The sequence below is a fragment of the Rhincodon typus genome, chromosome 25 (genome assembly GCF_021869965.1).
Source record: "Rhincodon typus isolate 14 chromosome 25, sRhiTyp1.1, whole genome shotgun sequence".
NCBI classification, from domain to species: Eukaryota; Metazoa; Chordata; class Chondrichthyes; order Orectolobiformes; family Rhincodontidae; genus Rhincodon; species Rhincodon typus.
The window spans coordinates 11,749,953-11,767,650 of NC_063356.1; the positions used below are offsets into that span (position 1 = coordinate 11,749,953).

Consider the following 17,698-nt stretch of genomic DNA (forward strand, 5'->3'; position numbering starts at 1 on the left):
CTCCAGCATTGGCAGTTCCTACTATCTCGGCATCTGAAGAAGTTCTCAATTTGGAATTCTGAAGAAGCATCGATGGACCCGAAACGTTAACTCTGCTTTCTCTCTGCAGATGCTCCATAGCCAGACCTGCTGAGATTTTCCAGCAATTTCTGTTTTTGTTTCTGATTTCCAGCATCTGCAGTTCTTTTTTTGTAAACCATTGGAATCGTGTGATACTTGCATACGTACAGAAAAATGCACATTGTAGTCAAGCTATTGAAAATGCACAAAGTGATTTAGCTCTATGCGCCAGCCTCATACTCACTTGGACACTGCAGCTGCCAAGATTCCAATGCTAGTCTCCTTTGGTGGCATTGAGGAATGGCCAGTGTCCACACTCACATTCAAATTAACGGTAGCAAATCCCTTTTCAGAGGTAGCTATACTGGAGAGAATGAGACAGGTGATATTTTTAAAATTTAGATTTCAGTTCATTCCACCCACGTAAAACCAAAAGCAAGGAAAAAAAAGTGTGTTATTGGCAACAATGATTTGCATTTGTCTAGTGCCTTTGACTCAGTAAAACCTCTCAAGGCACTTCACAGGAGCATTATTAAACTAAAACGTGACACTGAGTCACATGGAATGATATTAGGAAGTGACCACAAGTTTTGTCATTGAGGTAGGCTTTAAGGAACATCTTAAAAAGATGAATAATTTTCAGTAAGGTGACGTATTTTTGCTCTGAAATGCAAACCACAACATCAGGAGCTATGGCTTACTGAAACATCTGAAACTCAGGTTGCTTTGTAGCTGCTATAGCATCAGGTCAGAAGTCAAACTGAGGGATTTAGATTTAAACAACGGAACAACTTTCCCATTTTGCCTCAATGGTCATACACTCAGAATGTACCTGAGCACATGACAGTTGACTAAATGTTTATGGCATCTCTGAACTAAAATAGCAATTACAACAGCTGACTTGTGGGGTGGAGCATGTTTGTAACTACCCTGGGTAACAACAACAGGCAGACAGTTTGTTTTCAGTCTCATTGGTTAAGGATAAAATGTTGGCCAATTTATCAGGAGAACTGACTGATTCTCAGGCTCAAATGGGATCCTGCATATCCACTGCAAAGGGGAATATGAGGCCTTGAAACCACGTTGATATATCAGCCTGTATTATCTGTTTGAGTCTCTGAAGAGGGGATGAACCCAGCTGGTTCAACTGTTATTTTTAGATTCATTTACGGGATGAGGGAATCACTCGTTTGGTCAGCATAGACCACACGTTGCCAATTATCCAGTGGGCAGTTGGGAATTAACCACATTTGTGTGGATCTGGAGTCACACGCAGCGTTCCAGCTGATTAACTTTCCCATGTGCGTGGATCTCCATCTGAAGAACCCTAACTCTATCACGCTGTGAATGGCATTAGGAGGCCCATCATCATGCATGGACTCACAGGGCAGCTGTACAAATTAGAGGGAATGTCGGTCAAGTGTAGGTCATTTCAGGTTAGAACTGCAGATTTCCTTCCCTAAGGAACATTAGTGATCCAAATTGGTACTTGATGGTTATCAGGTAAACATCAATCTAACTTTTAAATTCCAGATTTTTTACTGAATTCAAATTTCACCATCTGCCACCGATATGAACCCATGTCTGGAGAACTTTAACTAGCAGTACTGGACTACTAGCTCAGTGACATTACCACTAACCTTCCACCACCACTTTCACTCCTGTGGAATGATATATCACCGTGACAAATACATGTGGGGAAAGATGGGTGATGTTCCTGACTTCAGACCTCAATTCCTAGTTCATTGACTTGCTGGAGGGGAGGGATGTGAGGCTGTGAGGGCAGATCAGTGGGGGTAAAGAGTAATGCACAATGATATAAGTATAGGCTTCCCTTACCTCAGAGGTCTCTAAGCAGGCACAAGTCTTGCAGATTATTACATTTTTGAGATGTTTGTCAGCTGCTATTGAGAGTTCCATGAGCCACCAGAAAGTCCCAGTGAACTGATGGGCAGCTGAATCCTGATTTCTCCAACTGTGTTTCACTTTTCTGACCCAATCACCTAGAATGGACCCTAGCAGGAGATGATTGATGCCTGAGATGTTACAAAATCAATGACTCTATCCGCTGGGGTTTGGCATTAACACACAACATTCACCTCCTTACAGGGAATGCTCTAAAGAAAGAATTTTCAGAGCCTTTTCAGCACAAGACATTTGGCACTCGATACTCTACATGCCTGTTGCAGCAGTGTACACAAGACTTTAGCAAGATAGGCTGTTTAGCAAGACAGCATCTCAAATTTCCAAGGGGGTTTTGCCAGAAAAATTGAGGGAAATCCCTGGAGAACTTCCACCAAAGTAGTGGCGATAGATCTGGTAGATCCTGTGTACATTCCGGGAAGGTCCTTCAACAATCTGTATTCTGCAATGCAGTTACAACATAAAAGCTAAGTTACTGAAGCTGTGATTGTGGGGCTTACTGCATCATTTCACCATAGCTCAAATTTTAGCAAGGCTCTGTCTGTATTGTGGTAATGTTTTTATCCACTTGTGGAACATTCGCATCACTGGCTAGGCCAGCATTTTATATTGTCTGTTTCTAATTACCCTTGAGAAGGTGGTGGTGAGCTGCCTTCTTAAACTACTACAGTCCATGTGCCGTGGGTTGACTTACAATGTCCTTAGCGAGGGAATTCTAGGATTTCGACCCAGCAACAGTGAAGGAATGGCCAATATATTTACAGGTCAGGATGGTGAGTTGCTTGGATGGGAACTTGCAGGTGGTGGTGTCCCATGTGTCTGCTATCCTTGTCCTTCTAGATGGAAGTAGTCATGGGTTTAAGAGGTGCATCTAAGGATCTTTGGTGAATTTCAGGCTATGAGGAATACCCAACACTTGTCCTGGTACCGTGTTGGGCTATGCTGGAGGCTGTAGTGTCAATGTGTAAACAGTATAAACAAAGAGATATTGATTAATTGGGCCAATGGCCTGAGGAGTGGCAGATGGAGTTTAATTTGGATAAATGTGAGATAATGCATTTTGGTGAAACAAATAAGAGCAGGACTTATACAGTTAATGGTAGGGCCTTGGGCAGTGTTGTCTAACAGAGAGACCTAGGGGTTCAGGTACATGGTTCTTTGAAATTTGCATCACAGGTATATAGGGTAGTGAAGAAAGCATTTAACATGCTTGCCTGCATTGCTCAGACCATTGAGTATAGGAGTTGGGGCGACATGTTGAGGTCCTTAGGACGTTGTGAGGCCACTTTTGGAGTACTGTGCACAGTTCTAGTCACCCTGTTATTGGAAGGATACTATTAAATTAGAGACAGTTCAGAAAAGATTTACCAGGATGTTACTAGAACTGGAGGGTTTTAGTTATAAGAATAGGCTGGGACTTTTTTCACTGAAGTATAAGTTGTTGAGGGGTGACCTCATAGAGGTTTATAAAATCATGAGGGGCATAGATAAAGTGAATCACAAAGGTCTTTTCACGAGGGTGGAGGAGTTCAAAACTCGGGAGCATATTTTAAAGGTGAGAGGAGAAAGATTTAAAAGGGATCTGAGGGGCAACATTTTCACACAGAGGGTGGTTTGTATGTGGAATGAATTGTCACAGTAAGTGGTGGATGCAGGTACAGTTACAACATTTAAAAGACCTTTAGACAGGTACATGAATAGGAAAGGTTTAGAGGTATATGGGCCAAATGGGTCTAGTTTAGTTTGGGAAACTTGGTTGGTAATAGCCTAGTTGGACGAAAGTGTCTGTTTCTGTGACAGTAGGAACTGCCGATGCTGGAGAATCTGAGATAACAAGGTGTGGAGCTGGAGGAACACAGCAGGCCAAGCAGCATCAGAGGAGCAGGAAAGCTGACATTTCAGGTCTGGACCCCAGTGTCTACAGTCTGAGCTCCTAAATGTCAGTGCATAAAATTTATAATTGGCATGAGACTTTAACTCTGTGTGTTTCAATTCTAACCAGTCTTGATAGATTCTCAATAGTTAGAGTGCACAGACTAGCTCAAAACAGTGAAGACAGTGGAGAGGTTTATCTGGCAATTATTTTTGAACTTTATGACCACAATGATTATATCTTGTTCTGTGCTTTCAACACAGCCTCATGATATGGTACAAAATATCCAAGGCATTCCTAAAATTCCAGGCTGTGCCTTAAACCATAGACAAGCTCAAGGCTGACAAACAGCATATGCTGAATCTGATGAGTTGCGAAAGCACAACCAGTGTGTATTTAACAAATGTGGAATTGGCAACAGCTACAGTCTCCAACATGGCAGGAAGGTGATCCTTAAGCCTGTTCTTTTGGGTGTACGAGCACTCTTGCTTTCACAACACATTAGACAACCCCCATTAACTGCTATTTATGTTTAGACTCCACTTTAAGAAAACAGAGTTAAATACCAAACAGAGATAGTAGGAACAACCGATGCTGGAGAATCTAAGATAACACAGTGTAGAGCTGGATGAACACAGCAGGCCAAGCAGCATCAGAGGAGCAGGAAGGCTGACGTTTCAGGTCGAGACCCTTCTTCAGAAATGGGGGAGGGGAAGGGGATTCCGAAATAAATAGGGAGGGAGGGAGAGGCGGATAGAAGACGGATAAAGGAGAAGATAGGTGGAGAGGAGACAGACAGGTCAAAGAGGCAGGGATGGAGCCAGTAAAGGTGAGTGTAGGTGGGGAGTTAGGGAGGGGTTAGGTCGGTCCAGGGAGGACAGACAGGTCAAGGAGGCGGGATGAGGTTAGTAGGTAGGAGATGGGGGTGGGGCTTGAGGTGGGAGGAATGATTTCGGAGGCCGGGATGAGCTGGGCTGGTTTTGGGATGCGGTCGGGGGAGGGGAGATTTTGAAGCTTGTGAAGTCCACATTGATACCATTGGGCTGCAGGGTTCCCAAGCGGAATATGAAATGCTGTTCCTGCAGCTTTCGGGTGGCATCGTTGTGGCAATGCAGGAGGCCCAGGATGGACATGTCGTCCAAGGAATGGGAGGGGGAGTTGAAATGGTTTGCGACTGGGAGGTGTAGTTGTTTGTTGCGAACTGAGTGTAGGTGTTCTGCAAAGCGGTCCCCAAGCCTCCGCCTGGTTTCCCTGATGTAGAGGAGGCCACAACGGGAACAGCGGATACAGTATACCACATTAGCAGATGTGCAGGTGAACATCTATTTGATGTGGAATGTCTTCTTAGGGCCTGGGAAGGGGGTGAGGGGGGAGGTGTAGGGGCAGGTGTAGGTGCAGGGAAAAGTGACGGGGGTGGTGGGGCAGGAGGGGAGTGTGGAGTGCACAAGGGAGTCACGGAGAGAGTGGTCCCTCCGGAAAGCAGATAAGGGTGGGGAGGGAAAAATGCCTTTGGTAGTGGGGTCAGATTGCAGATGGCGGAAATGTCGGAGGATGATGCGTTGGATTCAGAGGTTGGTGGGGTGGTACGTGAGGACGAGGGGGATTCTGTTTCGGTTGTTATTGTGGGTAGGGGGTGTGAGGGATGAGTTGCGGGAAATGCGGGAGACACGGTCGAGGGCATTTTCGACCACTGTGGAGGGGAAGTTGCGGTCCTTGAAGAACAAGGACATCTGAGATGTACGGGAGTCCCTCCCTATTTATTTCAGAATCCCCTTCCCCTCCCCCATTTCTGAAGAAGGGTCTCGACCTGAAACGTCAGCCTTCCTGCTCCTCTGATGCTGCTTGGCCTGCTGTGTTCATCCAGCTCTGCACCGTGTTATCTCTAAATACCAAACAGCCTTGATAGCTATTGACAGAACTTGTGTACACAATGGTGGAGTATTTCTCTCTGGGGATCCAAGTTCCTTTTTCAAAGGATTGTGCCGTGAGGTCTATCTTCCCTCGAGTACAGAAGTTTTGCCACTACATGTTTTTCCATATGATTTTTAGCTGAGTCAGTTTGCCCGGATTATGGATAGAAGCTGTGGCCGCTAGCATTTCATTTGTGATTGACCTGGAGACATGGGGGCTGAAAACGACTCAGTCCCAGATAACAGCTGAGGCTAGCAAATTGTTGTATTGATGCCACAGCCAATTAAAGACACATCATGACCAAAGATAAATTCCATTCAGGTTTACTTCAGGTTTAAGCTAACAAATAGACTTTCAGTCAGCCTGGGGGAGGATTGGAGATGGAATCAAACATTCGTTTGTTATGATTCCTTTCAAGATCAATAGAGTATTTAACAAAAAGAAATCAAACTTCCAGTTAATAGATGAAAGATGACAAGATTTCATTTTTTTTACTTGTTTACTGTTTAAAAGCACTATTGACTAAACACTATCTTTGTAAGCAAAGTAAAATTTAAACCAGAAACAGAAGACCCCAGATTTTATTTAACAAAATAACTTCACAACTATACATTACACTGTTCTTTATGTTGATATTCAATTCTTCCAAAATAAGTTCAAAGAGATTCTTAACTCCAAGGGTTTACACTTCTGACCTTTTCCTTTCCCAGTATAGAATCTTAAAATTCCAGAAATCCATTTCATGGTCAGAATTTTCCGAAAGAAGTCTCCCCTGAGGTAAAGCTTGGCAAATCTTCCAACCGGTCTCAATGCTCATAAATTTGTTTGTTCCAATCTGAAGGCAAGCTCTCACCTGCATTCCTGTGCAGAGATTCAGGGACTCTGAGTCTTTAGCTGCCCTCTTCCTCTCCTGGACCCTGGCAGACTAAGTGAGCCGGAGTGTTTTTAGGGATAGTTTAGATATTCTTCCTCCCTCAAAGCTCTTTTCCATAACTACATGAGTCACTTGGGCACGTTTGCAGTTAGAAATGTTGATCAACTATCTCAGAAAACCCAAGTTTTCTCATCTGGTAACTAAATGGACAGTTTAAAACATAATGTATACGAACTGACAAAATCAATCAACCAACCAACCAACACTTTCTGGGACATTGGAGATTAACGGTCCATCCGCTGTTAGAATTCCGGCTATTGCCCTTGTTCAAGTGATATCATCTTGCAACCTCTTCCCAGAAAAACAGTCTGGGTCCCCTTTAATTTCTAACAATCAAATCAGACTGATGTGCTTCGGAACAAGGTCATCTGACTTGGTTATAATTTAAATTAAATGCAGTCCTAAAACATAATATCAAAATTCACGATGTGGAGGTGCCGGTGTTGGACTGGGGTGGACAAGGTCAGAAATCACACAACACCAGACTATAGTCCAACAGGTTTATTTGAAAACACAAGCTCATGTTTTCAAATAAATCTGTTGGACTATAGCCTGGTGTCATGTGATTTCTGACCTTGTCAAAACTCACAATTGTAACCTTTTCCAAACAATGAAGAAAATAACAAATTGTGATCACCATCCCATTAGAAAAGCCTTCATCCTTACTGAATCTGCCTCTTGGGGATGGGCATAAAAGATGATTACGTCAGCCCCGTTACATGACATGAACAAAATTTTTTTTATTTCCACATAAATTCACAGACTTATAGAAAAGAGAATTTGAAGAGTTAAGCTGTGAAAGCTGTTTTAATGCATCATGTTCTCTGGGCATTTTCTTTCCAGTTTCATCAGGAAAAGATCTGTGAGTAATTACATACAAAGGTATTTTGCATTCTTTGGTTATGTAGATATTCGCTGCCTGTGAAAGATATTCTTTTGGCAACAAAGAGACCTTGGAGTGCAGTTCATGGTTCCTTGAAAGTGGAGTCACAGATAGACAGGATAGTGAAGGCAGCGTCTGGTATGTTTCCCTTCATTGGTCAGTGCATTGAGTAAAGGAGTTGGGATATCCTGTTATTGTTGAACAGGACTTTGGTTGGGCCACTTTGGGAATACTGCATTCAATTTTAGTCTCCTTGCAATGGGAAGGATGTTGTGAAACTAGAAAAGATTTACAAGGATGTTGCAACATTTACAACATTTAAAAGGCATCTGGATGGGTACATTAATAGGAAGGGTTAAGAGGGATACAGGCCAAATGCTGGCAAATGAGACTAGATTAATTTAGGATATTTGGTCGGCGTGGATGAGTTGGACTGACAGGTCTATTTCTGTACTGTACATCTCTATGACTCTATGACTTTATAACCAGCAGAAATTATGCTGTTTGAACAAGGGCAGCCAAGATACTTACATTGCAGCATGTTTGTTCAGCCCTGGTATAACTCCATCGAGTATAACTGAGCCTTCATCCAGAAGAAAGGAGAGCTTTACTCCTCTGGACTGCAGGACTTTTGCTATGTTTTTAGCTCCATTGTTTCCCCCAACCTATAGGTAAGAAAGAAAGGTTTGCCTTTCAATAAATCCTTTCACAATCTTGTCACTATTGCCAAAGCCCTTTATTGTCAGTTGGAAATGTAGCAAATGCGACAATTTGCCACAGCAAGGTCCCATAAACAGCAATGTGGCAATGATTGAATAGTTGGAATTTTGTTTTAAGGATGTTGGTTAAGGGATAATTATTGACTGATAGGACTGTAACCTCCCTTGCACTTCCAATAATGGCATAAAATCTTTTATACTCACGAGACAACCCAGTTTAACAGCTCATCTGGACCACAGCATTTCTGACAGTGCCACACTCAGTGCTGCATTGTTATTGGACTCCTTGCTCAGTTTGAGGCCTTGAATTTACAATCATTTTATTAATTCATAGCTTGCGGCCACCATTGACTAAGCCAGCACATATTGCCCATCCCCAATTGCTCAAGGGGCTGTTAAGAGTATTGTGGGTCTAGAGTCATAGAGTCTCTACAATGTGGAAGCAGACCATTTGGCCCATCGAGTCTGCACTGGCCCTCCGAAGAGCCCACTCAGACCCACCCTGCTACCCTAACGCCATAACCTTCCATTCCCCATGGCTAATACCCCCCAGCCTACACATTCCTCAATACTATGGACAAATTCCCATGGCCTATCCAGCTAATCTGCACATCCTTGGTCTGAGGGAGGAAATCAGAGCACCTGCAGGAAACCCACGCAGACACGGCAAGAACGTACAAACACCTTACAGATAGTTGCCCGAGTCTGGAATTGAACCTGGGTCCCTGGCGCTGTGAGGAAGCAGTGAGGGGTGGGAAGCTCTTTGGAGGGTCAGTTCAGACCCACTGGGCCGAATGGCCTCTATTTGCACTGTATGGATTCTATGATCACATACAAATTGGAAGCACTTACTCGGATACACCTTACCTTAAACCATAACACGCAGGAGCATAAGTTTGTGATTCAGCCCATTGACTCTGCTCCATCATTCAATGAGATTGTGGCTAATCTGATAATCCTCAGCTCTACTTTACTGCTTTTTCCCTATAACCTTCTCAAACAGTTTCCCGAAACTTGCTGTGTTTGTCCACTTTGCAGTGATATTAACATTAGTGACAATATGTATGTTTCTTAGTTAATTGTTAATGCTGAGTTTCATCAAACACTAATAAACCTGTACTTATTGGGAGACTCACATCTAAACATCACATCAGTTACAGTGGGACAGCATTATGAAATTCAGACACATGCAGATAGGAATTGATAAGATCCCAGCAAACCACATTGTTCACGTAGAAGTGATCTACGATGCAAGAGGAGAAGTTCTAAACTACCTTCTGCGCTTGTAATAATGAGTTCTAATATATCCAAATTCATGTGCAAATTGATTTTGAGACTGCCTGCCTCATCTATTAAGAAAGTCCATTGCTTTGAAACTCTGGAGTAAACTGATCTCTTCTGTTCTTGGATTATTTACATATTGAAAAGTTGTCACTTCCACTGCTCCTGATTCACTTGTTTTTGTTTAAATATTCACTCATGGAATGTGGGTGTTGCTGGCTGGGCCAGCATTTATTGCCCATCCCTACTTGCCCTTGACAAGTTCATGGTGAACTGCCTTCTTGAACCCCTGCACTCCATTTGCTGTAGGGGTATCCATGATGCCCGTAGGGAGGTGGTTATAGAACATAGAACAGTACAGCACAGTACAGGCCCCTCGGGCCACGATGTTGTGCCGAACTTTTACCCTAAACCTAAGGTCTATTTAACCTCCACCGCTACCTTATACTATCATCCATATGCTTATCTAATAGCCGCTTAAATGCCCCTAATGAGGCCGACTCCACTACCCTCTCCGGCAATGCATTCCACGGCCCTACCACTCTCTAAGTAAAGAACCTACCTCTGACGTCTCCCCGATATCTACCTTCTTTCACTTTAAAACTATGTCCCCTCGTAAAAGCTACCTCCACCCTAGGAAAAAGTCTCTGGCTGTCTACTCTATCTATACCTCTGATCATTTTGTACACCTCTATCAAGTCACTTCTCATCCTTTGTCGTTCTAAAGAGAAAAGCCCTAGCTCTCTCAACCTTTCCTCGTAAGGCCTTCCCTCCATTCCAGGCAACATACTGGTAAATCTCCTCTGCACCTTTTCCAACGCTTCCACATCTTTCCTGTAATGGGGTGACCAGAACTGGACACATTACTCCAGATGTGGCCGAACCAGGCTTTTGTATAGCTGGAGCATAACTTCACAGCTCTTGAACTCAATCCCTCTATTAATGAAAGCTGGTTCTAGAATATTGAAAAGGTGACAGTGAGGAAACAGTAATGTATTTCCAAGTCAGGGTGTTGAGCGGCTTGGAGGAGGCCTTGCAGGGAGTGCTGCTCCCATGGCCGCAGTCATGGGTTAGAAAGTGCTGTCCAAGGAGATTTGTTGAATGTCTGCCACACCTCCAATAGATAATGCACACTGCTGCTACTGAGCGGAGGTAGTGGAGGGACTGGATGTTTGTGGATGTGGTGTCAATTAAGCAGGCTGCTTTGTCCTGGACGGTGTCAAGCTTCTTCAGTGCTGTTGGACCTGCACTCATCCAGGCAAGTGGGGAGTATTCCATTATACACCTGCTTTGTGCCTTGTAGATGATGTACAGGCTTTGGGGAGCCAGGTGGTCTGTTAATCACTGCAGGATTCATAGCATCTGACCTGTTCTTGTAGCCATAGCATTTGTATGTCTAGTCCAGGTCAATTTCTGGTCAATGGTAGCCTCCAGGTTGTGATATTTGGGGATTCAACAATTGTAATGCCATTGAATATCGAGGAATGATGGTTAGATTGAAGATACACACTTTATTTGAAATTATTAAGGCTTCAGGCTTATATTAAGTGATGAGTACAGCACTGCCCTTCACACTTCACAACTTGGGGGGAAAAGAAAAGGGAAATCTGAGAAATGTCTTCTCAAAGCCCATTAACACCAATCTTAAAGGAGAGAAGATGTTGTATCATTACATAGTTCCTTATAATATCCTTTAAACATCTCACAGCACTTGTTTCAAGCCTGACTTCAAGATACCTACAAAACCTTCAAGATATTCTGACCTCTTGTGCATTCCCAATCACAATTGCTTCAAGAGGAGGGAGTCGAGTTGTCAAGACTCTGGGTTTGTGAATTACTTCCATTCACCTACCTATCTACCTTAAAGCCTGTGTTTTTAGTCAGCTGACCCAGTACCCCCTTATGTGGCTCCATGGCATACTTTAGTTTTATGTTTGTGAGAACCACCTTGGTACAAGTCATGTTGTGTTCTATTTGTGTTGAAGAGTTCTTACCAAAATTTTATTGGTAAACAGGGAAATCAATTTGTAGGCAGAAGTGCCCAACAACCAAGCTTTCACTTTCTAGTTCTACACCTTCCTTTTCAAAAAGTCCATTTAAATTTCAAATTCCACCAAACAGGGCCTCAATCTAACCCAAAACATAATTCTGACACTACAACTCTTTTTCCATGCTGTACTGAAGCAACAGCCTAAATTATATGGTCAATTCTGTAGCAACACGGGAACCCACAACTGCCTGATTTAGAAATGAGTTTGTCACTACAGAGCCAAGTCAACACACAACTATTTTAATGCTCTTCTGAGTGTTTTCACTGCCTTGAGATCTTTTAATGTCATCCACCCATTTTCTCCTCATTCTGTGTGCTTTTACAAATACTTCCTAATTAGTTAGTTAACTTCCTCTCCAACAGTATTCCTGACGCTTGGCATTTTTACTGCTCTCAGTCTTTCCCCTTTTATAAAAATAAATTAGATGAAGAGACAGAGAATACTGATATAGGTTTGTTGATGATACAAAGCTGGGTGTGAATGCAAGCTGAGAGAAAGACACAGATGCTACAAAGAGATATCGACAAGCTAAATGAATGTGCACCAAAGTGGTAAATGGAGTATGATATACAGAATGGTAAGGTTATTCTGTTTGGCTTCAAGAGCAGAAAATTGTATTTTTTTTGAAGAAAGGTGTGAAACTCGTAAATGCTGATGCTCAGGAGGACTTGAACAATCTTGCACAAGGAAGTTAGTTTGCAAGTGCAGCAAGCAGTTGGACGTATGGTATGTTGGCCTTTAATGCAAGGAAGTATAAAACTAAAGAGATAGTAAGAACTGCCAATGTTGGAGTCAGAGATAACACAGTGGAGCTGGAGGACCACAGCAGGCCAGGCAGTATCAGAGGAGCAGGAAAGTTGACGTTTCAGGTCGGGACCCTTCTTCAGAAGAAGACTCCTGACCCGAAATGTCAACTTTCCTCCTCCTCTGATGCTGCCTGGCCTGCTGTGTTTCTCCAGCTCCACACTGTGTTATCAGCATAAAACTAAAGCACTCTTGCAATTATATAGAGATTTGGTGAAATGCAGTTGCGGTCTTCATGTAAAGTGAAGGGAATACTTGCCTTGGAGATAATAGTGAAGCTCACTAGAGTCATGTCTTGAATGAGAGGTTATCCTATTGTTAAAGAGCTGGGTAAGCTGGATCTATGTTCTCTGGAGTTAAGAAGAATGAGAGGTAATTTCATTGAAAACATTCAAGACTATGAAGGGATGTGACAGCATAGATTCTGAGAAGGCACAGTTTCAAGATAACAAGGTGTGGAGCTAGAGGATCACAGCAGGCCAGGCAGCATCAGAGGAGCAGGAAAGTTGATGTTTCAGGTCAGGACCCTTCTTCTGAAGAAGGGTCCTGACCCAAAATGTCAGCTTTTCTGCTCCTCTGATGCTGCCTGGCCTGCTGCGTTCCTCCAGCTCCACACCTTGTTATCTCAGACTCCAGCATCGTCAGTTCCTACTATCTCACAGTTTCAAGTTAAGTGGCTGATCATTTGGGATTGATACGGGGAGATTTTTTTTCATTCAAAAGGATTGTGAAATTTAGAATTCTCTACCCAGGAAGGCTGTACATCCATCATTGAATAAATGTGAGGCTGTGACAGACACAATTTAGGTCTCTCAGGGAACTAAATGGTATGAGGAGTGTGTAAGAAAATGAAGTCAAAATCAAATATCATCTAATGAATGGCAGAGCAGGCTTGTGGGCCTGAAATTCCTTTCCTGCTTCTATTTCTTTTGTTCGTTAACCTTCCTGCTCCTCTGACACTGTCTGACCTGTTGTGTTCCTCCAGCTCCACACTATGTTGTCTCTGACTCTGGCATCTGCAGGTCTTGCTATGTCCAAAGCATTTGTTCCAGCTACAGAAGCAAGGCCCCGTACCCCAACATCCCAGGTTCAGCACTTGACCTGGAGTTACCTCTTCATCATGTCCAATTCCAATGTAGAACGATCGACAGGGTATGTAGCCTCGTTTCAGTAAAAATTCCAGACCTTGGAGGATTCCCTAGGGAAAATAGAATACTTAAATACATAAGCACCAGCACTGGAATTTTTCTCTAAACAGATTCTCGATATGCTTTGTGAAGATTAAGAGTTAAACCTTGGGAAAGATCTTATGATTAGGGATACACAGGGTCCACGATTGTCTGCATTATATCAGAAAATTCTACCACACAAAAACAGGAAGCATCATACTTAATGTGATGCCCTTTATTGCAACTGAAGTGCCCTCCTCACCAGGGTGCAAACTTGGGCAGTATTTATGGAATAATCTTTGTCTGCTCAAAAATCACGTTATCCTTCTCAAATCCTCTGGCTGAGTCCAATAGAATACAAATCATTAGGTTTGTAACTGGCTTCATTGCAAGAATCACAGGTCATGCTCTCTCAAAGGCTTCATGGGTGACACCTTCCAAACCTGTGACATCTACCAAGGTTACCTCTAACAAGGGAACACCACCATACACAAGTTCCTCTCCAAGCAACTCACCAGTCTGACTTGGAAATATATTGCCATTCCTTCACTACAACTGGGTCAAATCATGGGATGCTTTCCCTGACTGTGGATCTACCTATACCCCAAGGATTGCAGCAGTTCAAGAAGACAGCTCACTTCCACCTTTTCAAGGGCAATTAGGAACAGACAATAAATGCTGGTCAAGCCAGCGATGCTCACATCCCATGAATAAGTAAGAGAAACTCGTCAGGGAAAAATCTCAAAAAACACAAATTTTGTAAAACCTGACAATTCATAGTCTCACACAATATAGATTAGATGATCTGTCTGACACAATCCATAAGCTCCTATACAGAGGCATTATTATAGTAAAATAAAACAGCTCAGAAAGAAGCCATTCTGCCCATCATGTCCCTGAAAAACATTTCCCCTATCACTCTACCACTGCCAATATCTCGATTAAAATCGATTCCTAAAAACTTTTCTGCTCCAAGGGCAACAAACCCAGTTACTATAGTACCTCCTGACTTGCCCTCACTCTGTGGCGCTGTATCCAACAGTGCACCATGTTAGCTGCCTTTCCTGTTTATTCTCCTGAATTCCACGTCCCATTCATACTGCACTTTACAAACTAATAGCTGACATGTGTGGCAAGCAAACTGCTAGACAACACCACGTTGAGTCATAGATCACCCGTGGAAGAAACTAATATCAGACCAAAGAATAGCCCGAACCTGACATTACAAAGAGTTATATAAACCCGACTTTTAGAATCAGCCTGTCTCTGTAAAAAGAGCTCCTCATTCCTTCCCCATGTATAAGTTGAAGATTTATTAAATATTTCAATTACACAAACATTTACTAGATTTTGTTTTATTCTACATGTAAATTAAACAGTTACACCTAGGTTTTCTCTTCTTACTCCCATGATTAAATTAACAATTTGCTTATTTTGTTTGCTGGATAATTCATTTGAAAACATGTCGAATGAAACGGTAGATACAGGTACAATTACAACATTTAACAGACATTTGGACAGGTACATGGATAAGAAAGGATTAGAGGGATATGGATCAAATGCAGGCAAATAGACTTTAGGAAACCTAGTTGACGTGAATGGGTTAGGCCAAAGGGCCTGTTTTTGTGCCTAATGATTCTAAAACAATTCCAGAGTTCAGCAGATATGATTCCCCTTTCTTATCTCATTCCAGGCCTGAAGTTAAAGCCAACACATTGCCTGACTAATTGGTGAAAGTGCAGAGTTAAACAGCTTTATTTCATTAGTGTCAATATGACCACAATAAAAGCCAACTGCATGTATATGAAGTGATGTTGTCGGAAAGTTGTGTCTAAGAAAGGAAACACATTGAGCTGGGCAGACCTTACAGCTGTATTTTTCCTTCCCCAGCCCAAAGAATGACGAAGGATTCCAGAGTAGAAAACTACAGAGTAAAATGACCGATTTGGCATGTGAAATAATACATTTTCCAGAGGTGGATCAGGCAGTGGGTTTTAAACAGTTTGCCGGAAATTGAGTTTAAGATTAAACTTCAGCAACTTGTACCATAAGAGACGACTTGTCGTCCATAGACCCACGTCCGTATAGATAGCCATCCTTCTCCTCCGCAGAAAACGGTGGAACATCCCACTCTTCTTCCAATGCAGGGACCACATCCAGGTGGGCAATCAGCATGAATGGCTGGAGGCTGTCGTTTGATCCACGGACAGTAAACAAGTGACTGTACTTAGCGATAATCTCATGTTGTACAAGGTTCGATGAGAACACAGTGGGAAATACTGCGAAGAAACAAGAAATGGATAATGTAATCAGGTAATGAGCAGATGCGGCTTTTGAATTTTTCTTTAAAATCCTGGTTTTTGCAAGCGTCTTTGTGAAACGAATACATCCCTTTGTCCCTGCAGAAGATCCCTTGTAAGCCTGCTGCAGAATTTGAAAATGCTTGCGGTAAGGGAAGGCAGGAGAATGGGGTTGAGAAATAGATTGAACGCCAGAGCAGAGGGTCACTGGGCCTGCAACGTTAACTCTGATTTTTTCTTCACAGATGCTGCCAGACCTGCTGAGCCTTTCCAGCAACTTCTGTTTTTGTGCCAGGGCAAACTCAATAGGCTGAATGGCCTAATTCTTCTCTCTCTCTCTCTCAGTCTCTTAAGTGACGAGAATCATTTCTTTGCTAGTTCCTTATGACTTGAATTGATAATGTTCATCAGTAGTTATTTGTAGAACCTAAATGTTGTGTATTTACTAATTTGCAATATATTTCATATTGCTGTCTTACCGCAGAACAATTCAGATATGACACCTATACTAATGAAGGCTCTTAACATTTTTTTGCTTTTCACAGATGCTGCCAGGCCTTCTGAGTTTCTCCTGTGCTTTTTTAAAAATGTTATAAATACGCTAGTTTTTATTGAAGCACAGTGGCAGTGTCACTACCTCTGAGCCAGAAGCCCTGGGTTCAAGTCCCACCCAATCCAAAGGCATCCTTGTGTAACATGCCTGAGCAGGTTGATTAAAAGTATCGACATCAGATTTATTTACACTGCTTAAAAATATCAGCCATCACAAGATCTCTACACAACATGTTCCCAGATTACAGTTCTTAAGTATTTCTGGAAGCTTCTGTTTCCTCCAGCTCTCAGAGCTACACCCATGTTTAAATCAAATAGCATAGTGGAAATAGATCAGCCAACCGACTAACACAAAGGAATTTAAAAATCGAACATTGCATGAAACAGGCTTAAACAGACTTCATGTAGTGTGCTTCCAGCCAGATGCTTATTGTGTCTTGAAAAATATCTTGGTGACGTCTTGTGTATAACATGAGTTCAATACCTGGAATATCGTGTACAATTCTGGTGTCCTTATCCAAGGAAGGATATCCTTGACTGTGAAGGAATGCAACAAGGGTTCACCAGTTTAATCCCTGCGATTGTTTTATGACAGATTGAGGAAACCGGATATGTGTTCTCTGGAATTTCAAAGAATGAGAGATGGTCTCATTGAAACTTAACGAGATTCTTACAGCATATGACAATGTGGACTTAGATAGGATATTTCATGTGGCTGGTGAGTCTGACAGCAAGGAGTATGGTCTCTGAATAAGGGTCGGGCCATTTAACACGAAGACTAGGAAGGATTTCTTCACTCTTGGAATTCACTCCCCCAGCGGGTGTGGAAGCTCAATTACTGAGCATGTTTGAGACAGAAATTGGTAGATTTCCGGACCCTAGGAATAGCATTTTAGGTGGGTTTTTTTTAAAAGATCAGTCACGGGATGAGGGCTTCACCGGCAAGACTAGCATTTATTGCCCACCCCAGAGGGCAGTTAAGAGTCAACCACATTGCTGTGGGTTTGGAGTCACATGTAGGCCAGACCAGGTAAGGATGGCAGTTTCCTTCCCTGAAGGACATTAATGAACCAGATGGGATTTTCCCCAACATCGGTAATGAATTCATGGTCATCATTAAACTCTTAGTTCCAAATTTTTTAAAAATTGAACCCAAATTCCACCATGGCAGGATTTGAACTCAGGTCCTCAGGACGTTAGAGATAACAAGGTGTAGAGCTGGATGAACACAGCAGGCC

The 17,698-nt window shown here is 42.6% G+C and overlaps 1 protein-coding gene across 1 annotated transcript in view; it reads right to left on the reverse strand.

The window, feature by feature from the left end:
* pm20d1.1 (peptidase M20 domain containing 1, tandem duplicate 1) overlaps window positions 1-17,698 on the reverse strand; it is a 64,914-nt gene that overhangs the window by 34,291 nt on the left and 12,925 nt on the right. The window contains exons 2-5 of the mRNA XM_048611931.1: window positions 15,655-15,887; window positions 13,551-13,637; window positions 8,116-8,249; window positions 305-424 (exon numbers count right to left, since the gene is read on the reverse strand). Coding sequence (XP_048467888.1) covers window positions 305-424; window positions 8,116-8,249; window positions 13,551-13,637; window positions 15,655-15,887 — 574 coding nt within the window. The remainder of the gene's footprint in view (window positions 1-304; window positions 425-8,115; window positions 8,250-13,550; window positions 13,638-15,654; window positions 15,888-17,698) is intronic.